This window comes from Dromiciops gliroides, chromosome 3 (genome assembly GCF_019393635.1).
Source record: "Dromiciops gliroides isolate mDroGli1 chromosome 3, mDroGli1.pri, whole genome shotgun sequence".
Taxonomy (NCBI): domain Eukaryota; kingdom Metazoa; phylum Chordata; class Mammalia; order Microbiotheria; family Microbiotheriidae; genus Dromiciops; species Dromiciops gliroides.
Genome location: NC_057863.1, coordinates 17,974,412 through 17,997,314, shown reverse-complemented (window position 1 = coordinate 17,997,314; position 22,903 = coordinate 17,974,412). Strand labels below are relative to the sequence as shown.

The 22,903-nt window shown below is 40.2% G+C and overlaps 1 protein-coding gene across 1 annotated transcript in view; it reads left to right on the top strand.

Annotated features, from left to right (window-relative positions):
- VEPH1 (ventricular zone expressed PH domain containing 1) overlaps positions 1-22,903 on the top strand; it is a 219,469-nt gene that overhangs the window by 157,145 nt on the left and 39,421 nt on the right. The window contains exons 10-11 of the mRNA XM_043996166.1: positions 6,556-6,695; positions 13,382-13,516. Coding sequence (XP_043852101.1) covers positions 6,556-6,695; positions 13,382-13,516 — 275 coding nt within the window. The remainder of the gene's footprint in view (positions 1-6,555; positions 6,696-13,381; positions 13,517-22,903) is intronic.

Genomic DNA, 22,903 nt, shown 5'->3' with positions numbered 1-22,903 from the left:
AAGCAATAAACTTTCACACTCCTGCATAAACCTATTGGTTTCTCCCCTAGCATTTAGAAAAGCTGAATATTCTTTCTGTACATTGTAGAATCATGTGAATGATGGAGTAGTTATTTTCTTCATTGGTCCATATGTCAGGCATTCCTGATAATAGATTATAGAGAAAAAATCAAATCTCTCTGAAAACACAATTTTATGTGTGCATAAAGGAAGGTATATATAATAAATCTTTGATGGTCTCTTCCATAAACTATAGCTACTATTACTATACATTTCAGAGGTAAGAATAATCTTTTTTAAAAGATTTTTCCCCTTTTTTGTTGAGGCAATTGGGGTTAAGTGACTTGCCCATGGTCACACAGCTAGTAAGTGTTAAGTGTCTGAGGTCAGATCTGAACTCAGGTCCTCCTGACTCCAGGGCCAGTGCTCTATCCACTGTACCACCTAGCTGTCCCCAGGTAATAATAATCTTGCACAATAATAGTTTTAACTGCCATTCTGTGAAGTGTCTGTTAGAAAACTATCACTCATTTGGGAAAGACTATTAACTGAGATGGCTAAAGAGAGGTGAGAGGGAAAGGACTGAAAGAACTTACTTCCTGAGAGAACTGAATTTAATCCTTACCTTGAGCTGATGGGTTCATCAAGAAAATTAATAAAGAAGAAGGAGCGAAGAAAGCACAGGGCAGAGTCCTGGGGTACAGCCACAGTCAATGGCACGACATAATCAATATCTATCAAGAGAGACTTGACCTTGATAAAAACTCAGAGAGAAGAAGGTATCTAGGAACTGAAGGTAATAAATAGTATCAAATACTCCAGAGAGGTGAAGAAGGACAAGGACTAAGAAAAGATCATTAGATTTGGTCATTTGGAAATCATATTTACTTGCCATCATCACCCAATGTTCCTTTACTCCAAACCCCACCGTCCTCACCAGTCAATTCTCTAACAGCTCCTGGACTTCAGGTTGGTGAACCTACACCATCTGTAATCGCCAGCCATCTCCACCCCACAGCATGCTGGTGTAACATTTCTACTCCTAGCTCTAGGAACTATAATCAAATTCAATAACAGCCAGTCCTGGAAAAGATATCACAATCAATTACTCCTATGACTGACTTATCCTACCTGTGATTTCCCTCATCAAAGCACCTTTGCTTGGTCACTACTCCTATGTGTATGTGTTGACTTTCCCCTAAACTGTCTTGTTTTTTCTGACTTTTATTCTCAGTGCATGGTATATAGCAAAAAACCTAAGATTCATTTCTTCATTCAATGAGGACAGGAACATGACCCTCATGAGCTATGGGTAGGCTCCTATCCTTGTGAAAGAAAGCTACTTTCTGAGTTTTGTTTTGTGAACCTTGCCACATAGACTTAGATATTAGATAAGTAAACATTGAATATGCCTTCACAGGGTGTTAAATAGCTAAGCCCTGGAAAGAATTTGTCAGTTCCAAGATAGGACCCAATTAAATGGTGAGTTGGAAGTCAAGACTCAGAACAATTGTAGAGTGAGCCCCCTGCAGGAAGGGAAGTGAAGGGGTTTTTCTCTATCTCTGCCAGACATAAAGTAGTAGTAATTTTTCCCAGAGGGAGAAATCTCACTTAGCATTGATTTCAAAAAGAGCAAAAACACAACTGAGGAAGCAGAGCATAAACTGCAACCAGGCATGGACAAAGAAAGGTAGTCTTTTGTTCTAGAAGCAACTTTTTGGAGGAGGAACCCAAGCAGCAGAGAAGAAGGACTGCTATGGGCTCAACCAAAGAGCTAGGCCTGCATTTGAGAATTGAACTGTGAAGAGGAGCAGACCATGAGAATCTAGCTAAGCAACCCGCCCAGGAAAGATATTGCATCCTCAGGCAAGCTGTGTGAGGACTCTACAAAGAGAGAAAATTACTGCTAAGCCCCACAATACTGGGGAGCTCTGGCCACATGTGGACACACATAATGCCTCATTATTGTTGTGCTCTAAATTGGTAACTACTCCTCCCATAGGACTGGCTGTGTTATTTATGAGATAGTGAGCCCCAGTTTCTGTGTGAATGTGTGTTGGGGAAAGGAGAGTATTTGCTTTTTTTTTTTTTAGTGAGGCAATTGGGGTTAAGTGACACAGCTAGTAAGTGTTAAGTGTCTGAGGCTAGGATTGGAACTCAGGTACTCCTGACCCCAGGCCAGTGCTCGATCCACTGCGCCACCTAGCTACCCTGATATATTTACTTTTACTGAAATCTTAGTAAATGCTCATTTTAGTAAGAGCTGATAATTCTCTTGAATGATTGTTCATCTAAAATACACTCGTGGGGGCTTATCAGCTAACAGCTGAATCCTATCTCTACAGAATAGATCATTAAATCATATGAGCAGTTATCCCCTAAAACCCATGGTAAGAATCTGCCCTCCGAGACCCAACCTGAAAGTGTGAGGCAAGCCAAGAGAGTAACTCAGAAGTGGTCTTATACATGGAAGTGCTCTGCAAGCATGAGGATTCTTAGTAATTTGGGGCTCAATTCTGGCACTAGAAATAAAGACCTGTGTTCGGTTGGTATGTCTACTCCTAACAGTTCCATTCCCAAGCTTTGGTCTATGGGGGAGCAATGCCCAAGAGTAAAATCTCATCCTGCATTGAGAGCAGTGATGTTAGCCCCAATGTTTCACAAGGGTAACTGATAGTTTTATTTTTACCCTGAAGTTCTGCGTGCTGAAATAGAGGTTAGGAAATGATATCTTTTACAGAAATAAAAAAGCAAGCCTTTCCTTATTAATCAGGATATTGACTATCTCAGTACATTGTATATTGAAAGAGTACTTCTCAAATAGGCCAACTGCTATATAAATATATATATATATATGCTAATACATTGTCTTAGAGGCTGATCTACTATAAGAAAAAGATTTCTAACAAGAAAGAACACATTGCACATGTTCATAGTTCCTAGACAGACATCCCTAGCTTTAGGGCATTGTTAAGAAGATATTGGGTTCCATTTACCCCTCCAGATTCTTCTCAAGTGAATACTGTTTTGTTTATTTGCTCAGCCTGACTCTATTGACTTTCTCTAAGCAAGAAAGCATACTAACTAAAGTTCACTGAAATGGGGAAACTGGAAGGACAGAGAGGGTTCATGACTTCAAGGGCACATACAAAGACTACCAAAATAACCTGTATTTCTATTATGCTTCATTACTTTCAGGAAAACAAACTCAGAAAAGCCCCAAAGAGATATAGAACCCCCTCCAAAAAAACTGATAAGATTGAGGGTGGTGGCACAATTCTTGAAGATGACCAATGATATCATGAGGATGATATCTTGATTTGCACATAAATTGGATTTTAAAAAAATTAATTAATTTTTTAATTTATGGCATAAAAGAAGCATTTCCATACATAAGCATTTTTTAAAAATTAAAATGCAATCTACTTACGTACAACTTGTTTTTCCTGTTAAATATATAATAAAGTTATCATATAAATTTCTTTCCCTCCTGTTTTTCCTTCTTCCCTCTCCCTGTCCCCACCCTAGAGATGGCTACCATTAGAGAGAAACAGTATATTCATGTAAATTTATCCCATACATACTTCTGTTGATCAATTCTTTCTCTGGATGCAGATATCTTTATTCATATGTCCTTTAGGGTTAGTGTGTATATTTTACATGAATTGGATTTAAGTGAGTCAGAGCTACATAAAGTCATTATCCTCATTCTCTAAATGGATGGATGGGTGGATGGATGGATGGATAGAATGGATAGTAGAGATTGAAGATAGATGTAGACAGACATATAGAGGTAGGTAGGTAGGTAGATATATATATATATATAGATACCATAGATAGAGTTATTAAGCATGTACTGTAGGCAGCTAGGTGGTGCAGGTGGATAGAGTGCTGCCACTAGAGTCAGAAAAGACTCATCTCTGTGAATTCAAATATGGTCCTCAAACATTTACTAGCTATATGACCCTGGAGAAGTTATTTCTCCCTTCTTGTATCAGTTTCCTCATCTGTAAAGTGAGCTGGAGGAAGAAATGGCAAATCATACGTCCATTGACTTTGCCAAGAAAAACCCCAAATGGGGTCACAGAGTCTGACACAACTGAAACAACTAACACAATGACAATCTGCTGAGCACTAGGGTTACAAATACATGCAAGCAAGTTAGTCCCTTACCTTCAAGAATCTAATAAGAAAGATATCACACAAAGAGGTAGCAGCATGGTGTAGAAGCCTGGTTTCGGAGGAAAAGAAGAGGGATGATGGTTGGAGTATAGGCATCATGGTGTGGAGAAAGCTGGCATTGCACTTGGGTTGATTATTTGGAGTTTCTAAGCTGGCAGGCAAACTCTCTGATCAATGTCACAATAAATCAATTAGTTTAGGTCTACTTTAAACCAAAACCAAAAAACAGAGGAAACCATTCCCCATAATTAAGCCCAATCTCTGCATGTGGATCCTCAGCAAAGGAGATTCCAAACAGGAAAGAAAAATGGTGACACTCCCAGTTCTTCCCATGCCCAGAAGGGTTTTTGCTGTAACACAACCACCAATACAAATCACTGCTAGATACAATGGGCAATGGCGAGAGAAGTCAAATTCCTTTTTCTTACACTCTCCGCCTGTCAAACATCTACTGTCCTAAGCAAATAAACCAAGGTACTTTTTGACAAAATTTATGTGGCTTGGTTCACATACAATAAGGAAATTAATTAAGATGCTTCCACAGAATACAGGCCTACTATAATTATTCTCTCTCCTCCCCACCACAGTCCACAATATCTGGTTGTGATGTGCCTGTAGAGAGACACCACATTCATGGGTCTTGCTGGTGCTCTTTCAAGAGCACTTGAAACACAGCTGAGGATTACACTTGAGGTGAGACTGACATGGATGCAGAAAGACAGTCATTTAGGGCTCCATGCACCTTTATGACCCCTGGCAGCAGAATAATGAGACAACTGTGGAATCAAGACAGAGTTAGCCCTTGCAAATGAGAATTTGGTTGCAGAGAAGGGTAGACCCTGCAATCCCAGCTAAACACCCTGTCCAGTAGAGACACTGCATCTGAGGGGAGACGTGTGAGAGGATCTATGAAGAAAGTGGTTGGCAAACTTTAAAGCATGATATGCATACTAACTGTGATAATAACTGTAATAATAATGACGGTGATAAAAAGGACTTGCAGGCCCAATAGTACCAAGAGCAGTGAGTCGCTTTGGCCACATAAGCTCCTTCATTATAATCCAGGTTAGTGCCTATTCTTCTCATAGGACCTATATACATTTGTGGGATAACATACCCCAGGTTTATGTGGGGGGGGGGAGGGTGTATTATATAGCTCCTGTTTTTACTATGACATCTGAGTAAATGTCTTTGCTAAGAGTTAACCATGTCTGCTGGCTGATTGTTAATGGGAAACACCCTTATGGGGATTTGTTAACTATCATGTTAGAAGTGCTGACCCAAACTAGGTAGCAGCTGATCTCTGGAGATCCAGTGTATAAATATAATTTCAAGTTTTCAAGGGGCCTAAAGGATGAGCTACATGTAAAAACTTTTGCAAACTTTAATGTACTATATAAATATAAGTTATCATCCCCTATCCCAGTAGAATGTAAACTCCCTGAAGACAAAGACATATTTTGTCTTTTATCTATCCCCAGCACCTAGCTAAGTGCCTGGCTTATAGTGGGTACTAATAAACACATATGACTGACTATTGAATTAGATTCTACATTTAGCCCCTCTTCATTTTTGTCTGTATCCCCAGTGCCTTGCAAACAGTAGACAATAAAGATTTATGTCGTTGACAATTATAATGAATAGGAAATTTTTCCTTAAAGGCAGCAGGAATACTTGTAGGTCTTCTGTCAATTACAAAACCTAATAGAGAGTGTGGAGTAGCCTTTTTCTTTTTTCCTTCCTTTCTTTTTCTTTCTTTTTTCCTCTTCTTCCTTTATCTTTCTTTCTTCCTTCCTTCCCTCCCTCCTTCCTTTCCTCCCTCCTTCCTTTCTCCAATCTTTTTTCTTCCTTCCTTTTTCTCTTCCTTCTCTTCTCTTCTCTTCTCTCCTCCTCCTCCCCCTCCTCTCCTCCTCCTTCCCCTCCCTCCCTCCCTCCCTCCCTCCCTCCCTCCCTCCCTCCCTCTCTCTCTCTCTCTCTCTCTCTCTCTCTCTCTCTCTCTCTCTCTCTCTCTCTCTCTCTCTCTCTCTCTCTCTCTCTCTCTCCTCTTTAAAACAGCTCTGCTTCAAACCAGATGAACAGAATGAGCTCAGTCAGTCACTCCTTGGGCAACCTTGGAAAAGCCACTTAACCTTTCTACCTTAGTTTCCTGATCCATAAAACAAGCCATTTGGACCCCATGGCCCTAAGGTAGCATCCACCATTAAGATCCTGTGGCCTGTCCCATGACTCATCCCAGAGTTAGCATCAAGGTGGAGCTGCTTTTGTACATTTTGAAGCAGAGAGGGCATCTTGCTGAAGCCATCTATGAGTTGATGTATGAAGCATAACATGAGGCAGTTGCTCCTCTTTAACTCTGTGTGTATTTGTTTTTAGATACGGTTAGAAGTTGTGTAGCAAAGCTGTCCTTCAGCTGCACCTTGAAGGGTCATTACTGCCTGTACAGTAAGTCCAGTTTTACCCTCATCAGCCGCCATCCTCAGCTATGGATTCATATCATGTTTCTGTTTCAGCAGGTGTGTGCCATGCGCGTGAATAGTAGCATCTTCATGAGTGGCCATATTTTGGGGGGGGAAGGCAGAAAGGAAGCAACTAGGTGGCATAGTGGATACAGTGCTGGGCTTAGAGCCAGGAAGACCTGGGTTCAAATTTTGCCTCAAATACTTATTAGCTGCAAAACCCTGAGCAAGTCACCAAACCCCTTTGAGCCTCAGTTTCCTCATCTACAAAATGAGGCAATTGGACATGATGCCCCCACAGGTCTCTTTTGTCTCTGAAGCTATGATCTCATCACCCTAAAAGCTTGTCAACAGGTTGACGATCTCAGTAAGTCATGGGTCAGTCTTCATATGGAGACACCAACCAACAAGTTCATGGACTAGTACGTATGAATAAATGGATGAATTGATGAGTGAGTGAAAAAGCATTTAGTAAGCACTCACTACATGCAAAGCACTGTGCCTTATGTGCATAGATTTGTGTAGAAATACAAATGTGGGGGGCAGCTAGGCAGCACAGTAGATAAAGCACCTGCCCTGGATTCAGGAGGACCTGAGTTCAAATCCAGCCTCAGACACTTGACACTTACTAGCTGTGTGACCCTGGGCAAGTCACTTAACCTTCATTGCTCAGAACAAAACAAACAAAAAACAAATGTATATGTACATATTTGTAGACATATATATGTATGTCCCTATAAATATAGGCATTAGTTTCAACAAAGCATTCTTTAAAATGATCCATCAAAGGTGGATCCACCCTATTGAGCACCATCTTCTATACAAAAGCCTCTTGGTTAATTATCAATGAGCCACACCAAGGCTTCTCATCTTCGCTGAGTTTTTACGTATGAACTTCATAGGTTTTAACATTAGAGAATTGGGGGGGGGATGAATGGAACAAGATATAAAATACTTATTAATAGTTTGCTATGTGATATGCACTGTGTTAAATGCTAAGGATACAAATAGAAAATCAAGACAGTCCCTGGTCTCCACGAGCCTACATTATAATCAAGACCCTTAATAAAGGAGATCTCAGAGGGCTGCTAGGTGGCGCAGTGGATAGAGCACTGGTCCTGGATTCAAGAGGACCTGAGTTCAAATCCAGCCTCAGACACTTGACACTTACTAGCTGTGTGACCCCGAGCAAGTCACTTAACCCTCATTGCCCTGCCCCCCCCAAAATAAAATAAAATAAAGGAGATCTCATGTTTATTTTCAGTTCATAGCATTTAGAAAGACCAAGTATTATTTGGGCAGAGAATTTAGCAAGGCCCAAAGGACTTTGGGAAACAATGATAGGGAAGATGGCCCCAAATAAGAGTAGAGTTGATTCAAGAGTCGCAGGAGAGGGAAGCTCTAGTATCTTTCCAGCAGAGGTAGGGATCTCAGGGTCAGCATCCATCTGGCACTGGGTATCCTGCACCTGACAGGAAATGGGCAATGGGGAAAACAACAGAATATAGTTAGACTAAGCTCCCCCCATGTAGGAATGTCTTTGTTTCCTTTTGAGTTTTCTCAGATCAGTTTTAGTATTGCAATATTCTTTAGTTTGGGGTATGTGCATGAATATATGTATGTGTGTGTACATACATACATATATATATATATATATATATATATATATAGAGAGAGAGAGAGAGAGAGAGAGAGAGAGAGAGAGAGATGCTACATTTTACTAAGTCATACATATCTGGGGCAAAATTTTATGAAAGAAATTATCAAACCAGCAATGAAAACTATTGAAAAACTGCTCATTTTTTTCAGTAAGATGATTGCAAACATGGAGTATTTGGATTTGTTTTGTCAGATCAGCACTTAGTAAAGTGCCTAGCACAGTGTCTGCTACAGAGCAGTTGCTTAATAAATGCTTATTCATTGATTGACTTTAATCATTGTCTCAAAGAATTTTCAGAAAAATGTAGCCAAGGAGAGTCATGGTGCTCTGATTCAGTAGAGGATAAACCATTTATCAAATGGATGGATGGATGGGTGGATGGATGGATGGATGGATATGGTGGGTGGGTGGGTGATTGATTCACTGACTGAATCTTTTTAAAAAAATATCTTCAGGGAAAAAATATTTTTAAAACTAGAAAGCAAGTCCAGAAACTGTATAACATTGTATAAATAAGGCATTTCTTAGCTTTTACTGAGATCATGACTATGTTGACCAAATAAGATACTGAATTAATTTTCAATTAAGGTCCAAGATGTTAAGATAGAAGGGGGCAGCTAAGTGGCACCAATGGATAAAGCACCATCCCTGGATTCAAGAGGCCTGGAATTACAAATCCAGCCTCAGACACTTGACACTTACTAGCTGCATGACCCTGGGCAAGTCACTTAACCCTCACTGCCCCACTCCCAACCCCCAAAACAGAGAGAGAAACAAATGTTAAGGTAGAGTTAGTGTCCCCAATTTCTGCATTATAGCCTTACGGTGGAAGTACAGTAACAGAGAAGGGACGAGGCAGGAGTGCCTTAGTACCACATTTTTTCATATATCATTTAGTCAAGTACATAGAATGATGTTGTGATCAGGACAACTCACATGTCAATGTGATAGGTAAAGATTCTTTGGTCTGGACTTGTGATTTCATTGGGAAAGGAAACTCCAAATGGCATGATTCCATCCTATGATAAAAGATCAGTCACTCCTCTGTAACTTGGCTTCTGAAAGTTCCTAGGGAGCCCTGAAGGAATGGTTGTGACTTGCCCATGGTCACCCATCTAGTATGTGTCTCAGTTAGGACTCAAAACTAGGTCTTCCTGAATCCAAGGCCACGCTTCTGTACCATGCTTCCTTTCAGGTTAAGTTTATACCTAACAAAATTTCAGAGGAAAATATAACATAGCACTGATTTTCATCCCTTGCTTACAATAACACACCAGATTCTTCTTCTACTTAATTTAGGGTATTTTTTTTAACTTAATGCCCATCAGTAATTTTTCTTGCTTCATCCATCCTTTGTTCTGCTCATTTGTCAATTTTCTGAAAATGAACCAAGAAAAATCCATCTGGTTCCTCCCAGCAATATTTCATTGATGTAGTCTGTGGTTTTGTTTTGTACTTTGAGTCCAGATAACAGAAAGCAATGATGGAGGCTACTTTTCCACTCTTCATTCCACTATAAATACTTTTTCTCTTACTTTTGGTCCTTCATCATCTTCCTACTGAGCTCTGTTTTTGATGGAAATAAAAATCAGAGCTTTGATTTCTCAATCCCAGCTCTTTAATAATCTTATAGGTTATTATTATTATTATATATTGTTATTGTCATTATCATCATCATCATCAGTCCAAGCCTTTTTTTCCCCTTCTGTCTCTACTCCGTAGGCTTTGACTATCAGGAAAGTGTTCATTACACTCCACAGTCAAATTCTTTTGTGTTGCCTTGCATGTAGTTCTTACTTCATGATTAGCTATTGAATTGAATTATATGAGTCTTTAGCTTTTTCAAAAACTGACTTTTCTCCACTAATTCACAACACCAATGATGGTGAAATCTAAAAACATGCATTTGACAGCTCTTTTCATCACAAGTTGAAAATTCAAGTTTGTCTCTCTCCATGGTTCCCAAACTTTTTTGACCAGATCCTAGAGAATCACTGTCATTCACTACTGTAAAAGGAAAAGAATGGTGCTGTCTCTGATGATGCACCAATAAATCAATATTGAGTTTTTATTAAATAACCTAAGTTATTTATATATGCTAGAGAAAAAAATAGTGATATTGTAGTATTATATCATAAATGCTCTGAGTGACCCACCAAATACCAAGCAAATTCCCCCTCATCTATGAACCGAGGGAGTGAATTTCAAGGCCACACCCCTTTCATTGTTCTCATGATTTTGTACTTGTATTTCAGTCATCACAGCAACATTTATGGCAGAATATACACCCTAACTCACTCATTACACTTAGTTTTAATCCACAGTGAGTTTACATTTATAGCAGGGTTGTAAAACTTGGTGAAATTACCTTTATAAGTGATAAGTTGTTAGGTCATTTGATTTATCAATCAATCAAGCATTCATGTAAGTGCTTATGACATGCCTGTCTGTGTTTGAGGGAGGGCATATTTTTGTATATACTTATAAATAATAATGGCAAGCATTTATATAGTATTTTAAGGTTTACAAGGTACTTTATAGACATTATCTTACTTATCTTCAGCAACTCTATGAGATAGGAGCTTACTCCCCTTTTGCAGATGAGGAAAATTAAGGCTGAGAGAGCTCAATGACTTGCTCACAATTAAACAGCTAGTAAATGTCTGAGGTAGGATTTGAACTCATTTTCCTGATTCTAGGTCCAGCCCTCTATCATTGTGGCACCTGGTTTCCTCAAGTATCAAGTATGTCCATGGTCTAGGTAAGCTTACAATCTTGTTAGGAAGACAAAATCCATAGAATCCCCAAAATATTAGTGAAGTTCATTAGAAATCAGCTCTTGGACCCCTTTTGTTTTTCAGTTGAGGAAAGGACATGAGGAAAGATGAGGAAATGAGTCTTAGAGAGAGAAATTCACCCAGCATTTGTGCTAAAGAAACAAATGGAGGAGCTGACCTGTTAAGTAACAATGCAAGCCAGTATAAGATGAATAGTTTGGGGGCATGGTTTGCTAAGCTATCTATTTTTCTTGTTCAGTTGTTTCAGTTGTGTCTGACTCTTCATGGCCCCTTTTGGGATTCCTTGGCAGAGATACTCGGGTGATTTGCTATTTTCGTCTCCAACTTATTTTACAGATGAGGAGACTGAGACAAGCAGAGTTAAGGGAATTGGCTTGGGTCACATAGCCAGTAAGTATCTGAGGTCAGATGTGAACTCAGGTCTTCCTGAATCCAGGCCTTGAGTTCTCTCCACAGCACCACCTAGCTGCACTAAGATATATGTAGCATTTAATAAAAAGAATGACCCCAAAGTAGCTGCACTAGTCACATTACAAGAATGAGACATAACAAGTGAAAAGCCTTTACATGAGTAGAAAATATCAAGAAACCGAAAGGAAGTCTCTGTCAAATTGGGTACCAGCTTTACACGGTCAGGGCTAGTATAAAATGAGAAAGCATGGAGGATTAGCAAACTGGGCATTGAAGGGTGGGTGTATCCATACCAATGAGCTCATTGATTCACTGGTTTATTCAGAGTATTGAATGAAAAGAATTAAAAGTTTAGGAAGAAAGAAGATCCATACTAGATGGTAAGAACCTTGAAGACAGATTCTGTTCATTTTTATAACCCCCTTCAACTACTCTGGACTTAATTTAATGTATATTTGTTGATTGAATGGCATGTCAAAATGAGTCATATAAACAATTTACTTTGTTGTTCAGTTGTGCCTGACTCTCATGACCCCATTTAGGGTTTTCTTGGCAAAGATACTAGACTGCTTTGACATTTCCTTCTCCAGCTCATTTTACAGATGAGGAAACTGAGGCAAACAAGGTTAAGTGACTTGCCCAGGGTCACACAGCTACTAAGTGTCTGAGGCCAGATTTTAACATGGGAAGATGATTCTTCCTGACTCCAGGTCCCTTCACTTTATCCACTGCACCATATGCTCATTATTTTGAGGGTCCTAGTCTGTTTATCATGCAGGAGCTTCTATAAAGCCAAGATGGCGCAATGGGAAAAGCCCTGGATTTGAAATCAAAGGACCTGGGTTCAAATCTTAGCTCTGCCACTTACTATGTATATGATCTTGGACAAGTGGGGGGTAGAGATGAGAAGAAAAGAGTGGAAGGGAATAAGCATTTATATAGGACCTACTATGTGCCAGGTACTTTTTACAAATATAATCTCATTTAATCCTCACAGTAACCTTGTAAGGTAGGTGCTGTTGTTATCCCAATTTTACAATTGAGGGGACTGAGGCAAATGGAGGTTGTGACCTGCCCAGGGTCACACAGCTACTAAGTGTCTGGGACTGGGTTTGAACTCATGTCTTCCTGATTCCATTTCTTGCACTCTATACATTGCCCTACCTAGCTTCCTCATTTAGCCATTCTGTTAAACCTGCCCCAAGTCATTTAACTTATCTGTGCCTCAGTTTCCCCATCTGTCAAATGGGGTGACTGGACTCTATGGCATCCAAGGTCCCTTGCAGTTCTGCATCTATGATCTCATTATACTTTTTGGAGGTATGTGGTCCAAAGACATGCTGTTTTTCACTCCCAATTTCTATGTATGAACAATTCTATTAAACTGTTAATTATTTAACCTGATGTTCTCAAGTTATGGTCATACTCCACATGAGGATAATTAATACTTATTTAACTGTGTCTCTTGGTTTTCTGTCTTAATTCCCATATTTTTGATGAAAGAAATAGAAATATTCTTTATAGAATGCTAATTCTTAACAAGATATATTTTCAGAAAATAAGTTAAATGAATAAGACATGACCAAGGTCAGAGATATTTATAAGGATTGCTCCTAATTGCACTGAGAATCCTTTTAAATGGTTTTGATGTTACTCTCTCAGTTTAAAAAAAAGGAAAGAAAAACACTGAACATAAACTCTATTGGACCTCAGCTATTGATGTCTTTATTTCATTTAAATTATGTTTAAACACCAACTCTCTCCAAGGCTGAGAGCCCATTGAATGTCACTATTATCATGTCAGGAGATGATTTTTAGAGTAAAGGTGCCCTTGGTGAAACATGTTCCATTTTTATGATTAATTTGCTCTTCAGGGCTCATTTCTGGAGCCGTTGTCCATGGAAAGCCTATCAGTGCAAGCTCTCAGATCCTTGTGGGAGAAGACGCAGATAAAAGGAACTCATAGTTTTGAAACTGCAATGATACAATCTACATTTCCCCATAAGAAGGTAAGCATTTGCCCCAGAAAATATCATTTAAATCATAAATGTTTTGTTGTCAGGCATTTTATTTCTGTCTTTTACCTTCCTTTGTATCTCCAGAACCTAGCACAATTTTGTTGTTCTTCAATCATTTGCAGTTGCGTCCAACTCTGTGACCCCATTTGGGGTTTTCTTGGCAGAGATACTTTTACAGATGAGCAAACTGAGGCAAACAGAGTGAAGTAACTTGCCCAGGGTCACCAAGCTACTAAGTGTCTGAGGCTTGATTTGAATTCAGGAAGATGAGCCTTCCTCATTCCAGGCCTGGCACTCTATTCATTGCACCACTACACATAGTAGGCATTTCATAAATATATATTGACCGACAAAACAAACAAACAAAAACCCTCCAAACAAATATATATTGACTAAGTGAATAATTAATAGTGGCATCCTTTATTCCCTTTGATTCAGACCTATAACCAGGGCAGGGACAGCAGGACTATTCCCAGGATGACAAAATTAATAAGATGGTGAGAGTATTGTTGTTTTTTTGGTTTTTGGTTTTTGGTTTTTTGCAGCATAACAACTTGAGCTTAGCACCTATTTACAACTAATAATTAGATAAAAAAGAAGCCCCCACCCCAAGAGGGCAGATTTCCTCTCCCTCTGAGGCTTTACCCTGATGAGCTACTTGGGGACCCCATTCTGCTCACCCCTTCAGTCACTGCCAGGGCCAAAATGCCTGGCTATGGCTATGGTTCCATTATCTTTCATCATCGTGCTAAATGTCTATTTGCATGTGTTACCATAGTGGACTAGACAGATTTGGAAAATTGGATGGTCAGTTTGGAGCTAGAAGGAACCTGAGAGCTTATCTCATCCAACCCTTCCATTTTCCAAATGAGGAAGAGAAGATTAATAGAAGGTAAGTCAGTGACCTGTCCAAAGTCACATAGCTAAATGGTACAGTGTATTGAGAACTGGGCTTAGAGTCAGAAAGACTTGAGTTCAAATTCTTTCTCATACCTTAATTTTTAAACCTGGGAAAGTCATTTAACTACTGTCTGCCTCAGGACAGGGGATAATAATAACACCTACCTCCCAGGGCTGTGGTTGGGATCAAATGAGATAATAATTGTAAAACTGTTAGCCCAGTGCCTGGCATATAATAAATGCTATATAAGTGTTAACCCATCAGTGAGTTAGGGCAACAACTACTCCAAGCATGTGAAGACTTCCTCAGCAGAATGGCTAGATGTGAACAATTTGTTCCAATGGGACATGAAGGCCATGGAAGCAGGCATTGTAGAACACTTAGAGCTTGATCAAACATCTAAGATGCCAAGGCCGTCCAATGCATCCTGGGACATCGATAGTTTTGCTACTAGACTTTGATGACTTTGTGTAGCTCTGCCTCCCTTGAATATAATTCATGAGTGAGTCTAGGTATCACCCAGTGGTGTCATTGTCCTCTTTGAAAACAAAGGATGAGGGGGCAGCTAGGTGGCACAGTTTATAAAGCACTGGCCCTGGATTCAGGAAGACCTGAGTTCAAATCCAGCCTCAGATACTTGACACTTATTAGCTGTGTGACCCCAAAAAAAGAAGAAGAAAAAAGAAAACAAAGGATGAACAACAATAACAGTAAGTAGCAAAAACAGATACCTTTTTGTCAACAAGTCAACAAATATGTATTAAGTAAGCTCTTACGATGTGCCAGGCTCTGTCCAAGGTGCTATTGGGCACATTGATGGTTAGCAACTGAGAGGAGACATGTTGTAGTGAATTGACATCAGAGTCAAGAAGATCCAAGTTCAAAGCCTGTCCCCTGACACATCCTGGCTGTATGACACTGGACCAGTCCCTTAACCTCTCAGTGCCTCAGTATCCCTCTGAGACTCTAAGTGGCAGAAAAGGAACTAATTGGCATTGGTAAAGGGTTTTTCATCATTCAAGCATTCCCATTACAAGTGACATCACAGGTCCAATCCCTATCCCTAATGTTAACATATGAGAAGCAGTTTGCATCATGGTTAAAGAATTATCATCTGAGTTATGAAGACCTGGGTCCAATATAATTTCTGACTCATACTGACTGTGTGACCCTAACAGAGTCCCTTACACTCTCCGTGCCCCTAAGCACTGAAGTGGCAAAACTGTCTCCAGTATGCATTGCTAGAGGGAGTCCTCTCACCTGAAATTCACTAGAGATCTAGTTCAAAATGAGAAAAATAGAAAACCAATCCCCCCAAGAGTGTTTGCCTGTTGAGAAACACATGCATTCTTCTTGAACAAAGGGCACTTGGCTGACATATAAGGCTCATCCTGAGCGGGATAGCTATTTTGTGGTTATGGACCATTAACACCAATTTTCCTTCCTGAACATCTGTTGCTGTTGGCTGCTAGAAAAAGGGAATGATGCTGTATTTACCTATAACTCGTGACCCACCTAGAGGAAGTCAGCCCCAAGCCATACTCATACACCCACCTTTAGCTGTCCATAGCATTAGCTGACTCTAGGAAAAGAGAAAAACCCATGGAAGGGAGAGATATTGTATTACTTCTGTTTTCTAACAGGCTGTACCTAAGCCCATGTATGATACATACTTCTCAAGTGCTCCCTATGTGCAAAGCACAATTCTGGCGGATACAAAAACAAATATGAACCAGCCACAGAAAAAAATAATGTATATAAAGTATGAGCTCCTTGGAATCAGGCATTGTCCTTTGCCTTTCTCTGCATCCCGCAGTGCTTAGCACAGTGCCTAGCACATAGTAAGTGTTTAATAAATGCTTTTTGACTGACTTTATTTTCTATGAAATATTTTCTATAAATTATTTCTATAAATTTATTACTTTCTATAATTTATTTTCTATAAATTTATTTGCCATAAATTAAATTGTTTTTCTATAAATGTTATTTTATTGATTAGAGAAGCAGTGTAGCATAGGGGATATAGAGACTGGCTTGGAGCCAACCATAATAAATAATTGAGAACATTTATAGAGCTCTTTAATGTTTGCAAAGCATGCTATCTCATTGGAACCTGACAAAAATAATGGGAAATGGGGTGGGAAATGATTAAACATTTAAATAGGAGCTACTATGTGTCAGATACTGGGCTACATGCCTTTTTTACAAATATTATCTTGCAAGGTAGGTGCTATTAGTATTCCCATTTTTCAGTTGAGGAAACTGAGGCAAATAGAAGTTAGTGACACACACAGGGCCACTCAGCTTACACATGAGAAACATGAGGCAGAGAAGTTTAGAGTTTGGGCTGAGGCTCACACAGATAATAAGCCCCTGAGCCAGAATTTTAACTTACGAGTTTCTGACTCCTAGTCTAAAATTCTACCCACTGTGTCGCGTAGGGGACCAGAAACCAGGAAAACCCAGGTTTGAGTGCTCCCTCTGATGCATACTGTCTATCCCCCCAGTGCTCTGGGCAGCTCCCTAAGATTTTGAGTTGCTGAGAAGCTGCTGACCTTGGATTGGTAGAGTTTTCTCACCTGGAAATTCCTGGTGCCAATAAATTATGGGTCCAATCCCTATCCTGATTCTAATAATGTAGTGACCACACACATTTATGAGAAGCTAGCAGGAGCCCATCCACACTCAGACGTGTACTCCCATAAATCCTAGAGGTCATATCTCTTTTGCCAGTGACTCCCCTTTGTCTTTTCCACCTCTTAGTCTGCAACTCCTGTGTCTACATGACACATGCCTCCTGCCCTCTTAGCATTCTCAAGTCAATGTTGTCTGGAAAACCACCTGGGTTTCCTTTTAATTTCTCCTTTCCTGTTGCTTATTTGCCCCCTCTCATCCCTGGAACATCCCACCCCTGTGTCCTTTTCCCTTGCTCCCCCACCTCTCACTAAGCTAACATTATGAGCATAGTTCTGTGTGTGGACTAAGAATCATAATGGAGGCAGCCACCTTTACCACAGATAAGCTTCCCACTGTACTGCTCACCCTGACCCAACAGAGACCTGATAGTCTCCTTCTTTGGAGCCCACATATACACACACCTTTTACCATGTAGGTCATCTGACTGGACCCACCTCAGGCTCTGCAATATTCAGGGAAGGATACCCATAGGGCCCCAGCGGGTAAACATTTCACATGTTCTGGCCAAGTTCTTCTTCCCTGAAGCACATCAAAGGATATTTAATGTCCTTGAGCTCCACACTGCAAATTTCTCTTTTATGAGTAGCCACTTCCTTCCTAGGTCCTTACGCTTCATCCTCCCATATTCTTTTATGGTTATCCTCTCTTGGCTTTTAAAAAATTTCTTTTCTTAAGCAGAACATTCCCTTCTTTCTAGCTTTTCAACACAAACTCAATCTGTAACTTATATTATTTGTCATTGTAATGTTTTTTGGTTTGGGGTGGTTTTTTGGGTTTTTTTTTTTTTTTTTAGTGAGGCAATTAGGGTTAAGTGACTTACCCAGGGTCACATAGCTAGTAAGTGTTAAGTGTCTGAGGCCGGATTTGAACTCAGGTATTCCTGACTCCAGGGCCGGTGCTCTATCCACTGCACCACCTAGCTCTGCCCTTGTCATTGTAATGTTGAAGCCTAAAAATGAGAGCCTGTAAGCTACTTCTGTATTGGACATAGCTGGCCAGCCTTCCTCTAGTGAAGGGATTTTTAATTTGGGGTCTATTAACTTTTTTAAAATATTTTGGCAATTACATTTCAATATAATTGACTTCCTCTTAATTTTATGGATTATATTTATGCATTTATAAATATGATTAGTAGAAGAGACCCAAAGATTTCACCAGACCGACTGCTATTTCTACTATTATAGAAATACCATATTTATATTACTATTAGCATTAGTTTGTATGGCTACTAATAGTAATTTAATTGGTACTAATAGTAACATTAATATTAGGAGTCCCAGGACACACAAAAATATTAAGAGCTAATGATCTAGTGACAGATGTAGGAATTGGCCCTTTAAGTTCTTTCTGTTTTTGGTGGGGTTATAAATAAGTCCCCACTAGTGAAATCTCATATTCCTATTTGTGAGGAGTGGAGAATATGTGTATAACATATTTATCACACAAATACACATATATATATGTGTGTATTATCTAGATGAGCATGTGTATATAAATAGAAACCTATCTGCATATACATGCATGTATGTTCTGTAACAGGTATACTGTGTGTATACTCACGATGTATTTACATGCATACACATACACACATGTGTGTAGTTATATATAGAGACTCATAGAGAGAGAGAGAGAGAGAGACTCATATATATATAGATATATATAGTATATGAGTCTCTTAATTGCCATCTACTGCCCTGAGTATAGAACTTACCCACTGAGAAGGTGAGGGGAGAGGTCAGGATGTGGGCATGAGGAGGAAGGAGTATAGAAATTTCTTTACATGTTACACAGGTTGTGGTTAGGGTTATTGACAGTAAGAAGGCTCAGAGTTGGGGAGTGTTGAACTACAATGAGGGAAGGGAGTGGTCTAAATGTATAAAAGATAAACTCCTGATTGGTTATTGTGGGGAGGGTGTGAAACATCTTCTCACCATTGTTTAATCACACACTGATTAAGCTTCTAAGGTAGTCCCTGTGGGGATGTATAGCCCCCACATTGATGACCACTATTATAGACAGTTGATGATGGAGGGGTCTATAGAGGTCAGAAAAGAAGTGATGGCTGAAGCTACAGATTTAGAGATTGTCTGCATAGACCTGGTAGTTGAAACCAAGGGCATGAATGAGATTGTCCAGGGGAATGACCTGAGAAAGGAGACAAGAGGGTTCAAGGACAAAATCTTGGGAAACCATAACCTAAAGGAGTCAGGGAAAGGAATGAGAAGCCAATAAAGGAAAGACAGAAGAAGTGACAAAAAGTAGGAAAGTGAAGATGATGTGACATCTCTAAGTGAGTAACCAGGAAAGGGAGCCGGCAACAGTGAATCAAGGCTTAGACAATTGAGAAAAAGCCATTGAACTTGGTGGTTTGGAGGTCATCAGAGACCACTGGGGCAGCAGTTCCAATGCAGGGGTGAAGGTGTGAATTTGGATTGGAAGAAGTTGTAAAGTAAGGAGCAATTGTGGTGTTGGGGAAGGTGCAGGAACTGGGTTTAGGCCAGTATATTTTCAAAAGTTGAGCAATGACAGGGAAGGTGGAGATAGGGGCGATTGTAACTCGTAGAGTTGAAGTAGCAAAGAAAGCTCTATTAATCTTGACTAACTCTGAGAATGTTCTTCCCGAAATTGGAAAGAAATAAAGAGGGAGAAACTGAAAATGGATAGATGCCTCCTGCTACCCTGGGGCTCTTAAGTGCCTTTGGCCCTTGAATTTATGGTCTAGTTGGGGATAAGACATCAAACATGCATAAAATCAAGTACTAACAAGGCCCAGCTTGAAGAATTAAGTTCAAACTACTGCATTGGAACACAGCTGAACCTATGAGCTCTGGTGAGTGGATGTGGATAACCTGGGTTGGGTCAGATTTTATCCCTGTTTTCCCAGATGAAAGGGACACCCTGAGAAAGCCAGACCTTGCGATTGGATGGGGGTGGGGGCGGGGGGGGACTGGCTTTTGTTTTTAAATGCTGACAACCAGAAATGTTCCAAATGAAGCCAAACCCACAGCTGAGTCTACTGGGGAGTAGGAGTCCTGGCCTAATTTCATTCTGACTTCAAACTGCCTAAGCCCCAGATAAAGGAAGCCACATAATATTCCAGTGACGCTTCAATGGTTGTGAAATGTTTGTTCTTTTAAACCACCCAGTTAAACGGAAGGGGAACATTGTTGGTGCATGTTCATGAGTATATTTATGACATCATTCATTTTTTTCTCTCATTTTAAACCATTGATTGTTTGACTCAAAAAAGATTAACCACAAACTCATTTGTGGAATGCATTAAAAGTTTGGCTCTCTGAGAGTACCCTGGGTCATTTGGCTTAAGAATTCATCACCCAAGGGGCAGCTAGGTGACACAGTGGATAAGCACTGGCCCTGGATTCAGGAGGACCTGAGTTCAAATCCAGCCTCAGACACTTGACAGTTACTAGCTGTGTGACCCTGGCAAGGTCACTTAACCCTCATTGCCCATCAAAAAATAAAATAAGTAAAATTAAATAAAAAAAGAATTCATCACCCCGCGCAGCCTATTGAGAATGAGCCTCTCTGTACTTCATGCTACTAAGCCTCAGACCCTCACACAAGGAGATACAACCATCTCATTTGAGCTTCATAACAAGTATGCAAGAGACAATGTAGCCTAGTGGGTAGTGAGCCAGCTTTGGAGTCATTAAAGACCTGGGGTCAGGTCCTGCCTCTGACAAATATTGATCATGTGACTCTAAACAAGGCAATTAGACTCTCAATTTTCTGTATAACTCTTTTTTTTTTTTTTGGTGAGGCAATTGGGGTTAAGTGACTTGCCCAGGGTCACACAGCTAGTAAGTGTTAAGTACTGAGGCCGGATTTGAACTCAGGTACTCCTGACTCCAGGGCCGGTGCTCTATCCACTGCGCCACCTAGCTGCCCCTTTCTGTATAATTCTTAAAGTTGCTATAAGTTGTACAACAGTTGCTAAGCTGCATCGGTGGAGAGAATGTATCAACTGGTCATTCCCAACAATATTGAAACCAATAGGTTAGGCTAAAAACAATTTGATTAGTCTTGTTAGGTAGGTTAAGGGCAGCTAGGGGCCTGGAATCAGGAAGACCTGAGTTCAAATCCAGCCTCAGACACTTACTAACTTGGGAAAGCCACTTAACCGAGATTGCCTCAGTTTCCTCATCTGTTAAATGAGCCGGTGAAGGAAATGGGCAAACCACTTCCAGTATCTTTGTCAAGAAAATCCAAAAGTGGGGCAGCTAGGTGTTGCAGTGGATAAAGCACAGCCCTGGATTCAGGAGGACCTGAGTTCAAATCTGACCTCAGACACTAACACTAGCTGTGTGACCCTAGGCTAGTCACTCAACCCTCATTGCCCCACCAAAAGACAGACACAGAGAGGAGAGAGAGAGAGAGAGAGAGAGAGAGAGAATCCAAAAGGGGTCACAAAGAGTCAGACATGGCTGAAAATACTGAACTACAACAAAAGTTAGGAGGCACTACAGATATTCTTTCCCTCATTTTACAGTTAAATAACTAAAGTTTCCTAATTTCAGTGGGAGGTTAAGAACATGCCCACAGTCACACAACTACTTAGTGGCAGAGGTGAGATTTCAATCCAAGTCCTCTTGACTCCAGTCACAGGTCACATTGCCCGACCCTTCAAAGGAAGGCTTTCTGGCCTGCTGGAAGCCAACAAAGCCATTGCTTCCTTGGCATAGCCAATAAGAACCCAGCAACACATCCACACCCTGGGGATAGTCAGGGTCAGGCTTTTGTGAAAGGTGGCAATACAACACCAAAGAAAAACCACTGAAGTGGGTAATATATGCTATGGAGTGTAGAAGACTCACATTTTCTCAGATATTTTTTCTAAAGAAATTTAGCTCAACACAGACATGACTCCAAAGATGTAGTTCTTGAGATTTTTTTTCCTATTTGTACAAGGAATTGATTGGGTCATGAGATCAGAGATTTAGAGCTGTAAAGAGATCCCAGAATCCATCCAATCAAACCTCTCTCATTTTCTTGTTTCTTTTTCTTTTTTTTTTCTTTTTTTGGTTAGCAATTGGGGTTAGAGTGACTTGCCCAGGGGTCACTCAGCTAGTAAGTGTTTAAGTGTCTGAGGCTGGATTTGAACTCAGGTCCTTCCTTAATCCAGGCAGGTGCTCTATCCACTGCCCACCTAGCTGCTCCAACTGCACCACCTAGCTGCCCCGATCCTCTCTCATTTTAGAGAGGAGAAAACTAAATTTCAAGGAGGTTCAGAGTGACTCACCCCAAGGGAAGGGAGGCAGAGGAAAAGGCAGAAGAGGAAAGGCTAGGAGGGCCAGTTTTGACTGTGCTGTGGTAAGTTATGGGTAATGATGGTGGAAAGATGGGATGGGAGCCAGGTTGTAAAGAGCTCTGTATGCCAAGCAAAGACATTTATGTTTTGTTATTTCCTTTCACTTTAATTAGCATGAGTATCAGGAGGAGGGGAGAAAGTCCAAGATTCTTGAGAGCAGTTCTTTCATAGATTAAAATTCAGGTTTGAGGGTTTTCACATCCTACAAAGTCATAGTTTTCTGGCTTATTAATTATGGTCCCAAGTGTTTCCCTAGAAGATTGGTGTTCTGAACTGACCTGAAGCTTGCAAATCAATTTTCCACACTTGAGGGACAATGAGGATGGCCATTGTAAAGTGACTGACAATTATCAACAAGCACTTTCATTATTGGTTTTCAATGCACAACATATTAAAGTTCCTCCTAATGGTGAAGAATTTTGAATGATGTGGGGAACAGCCAGAGAAAACG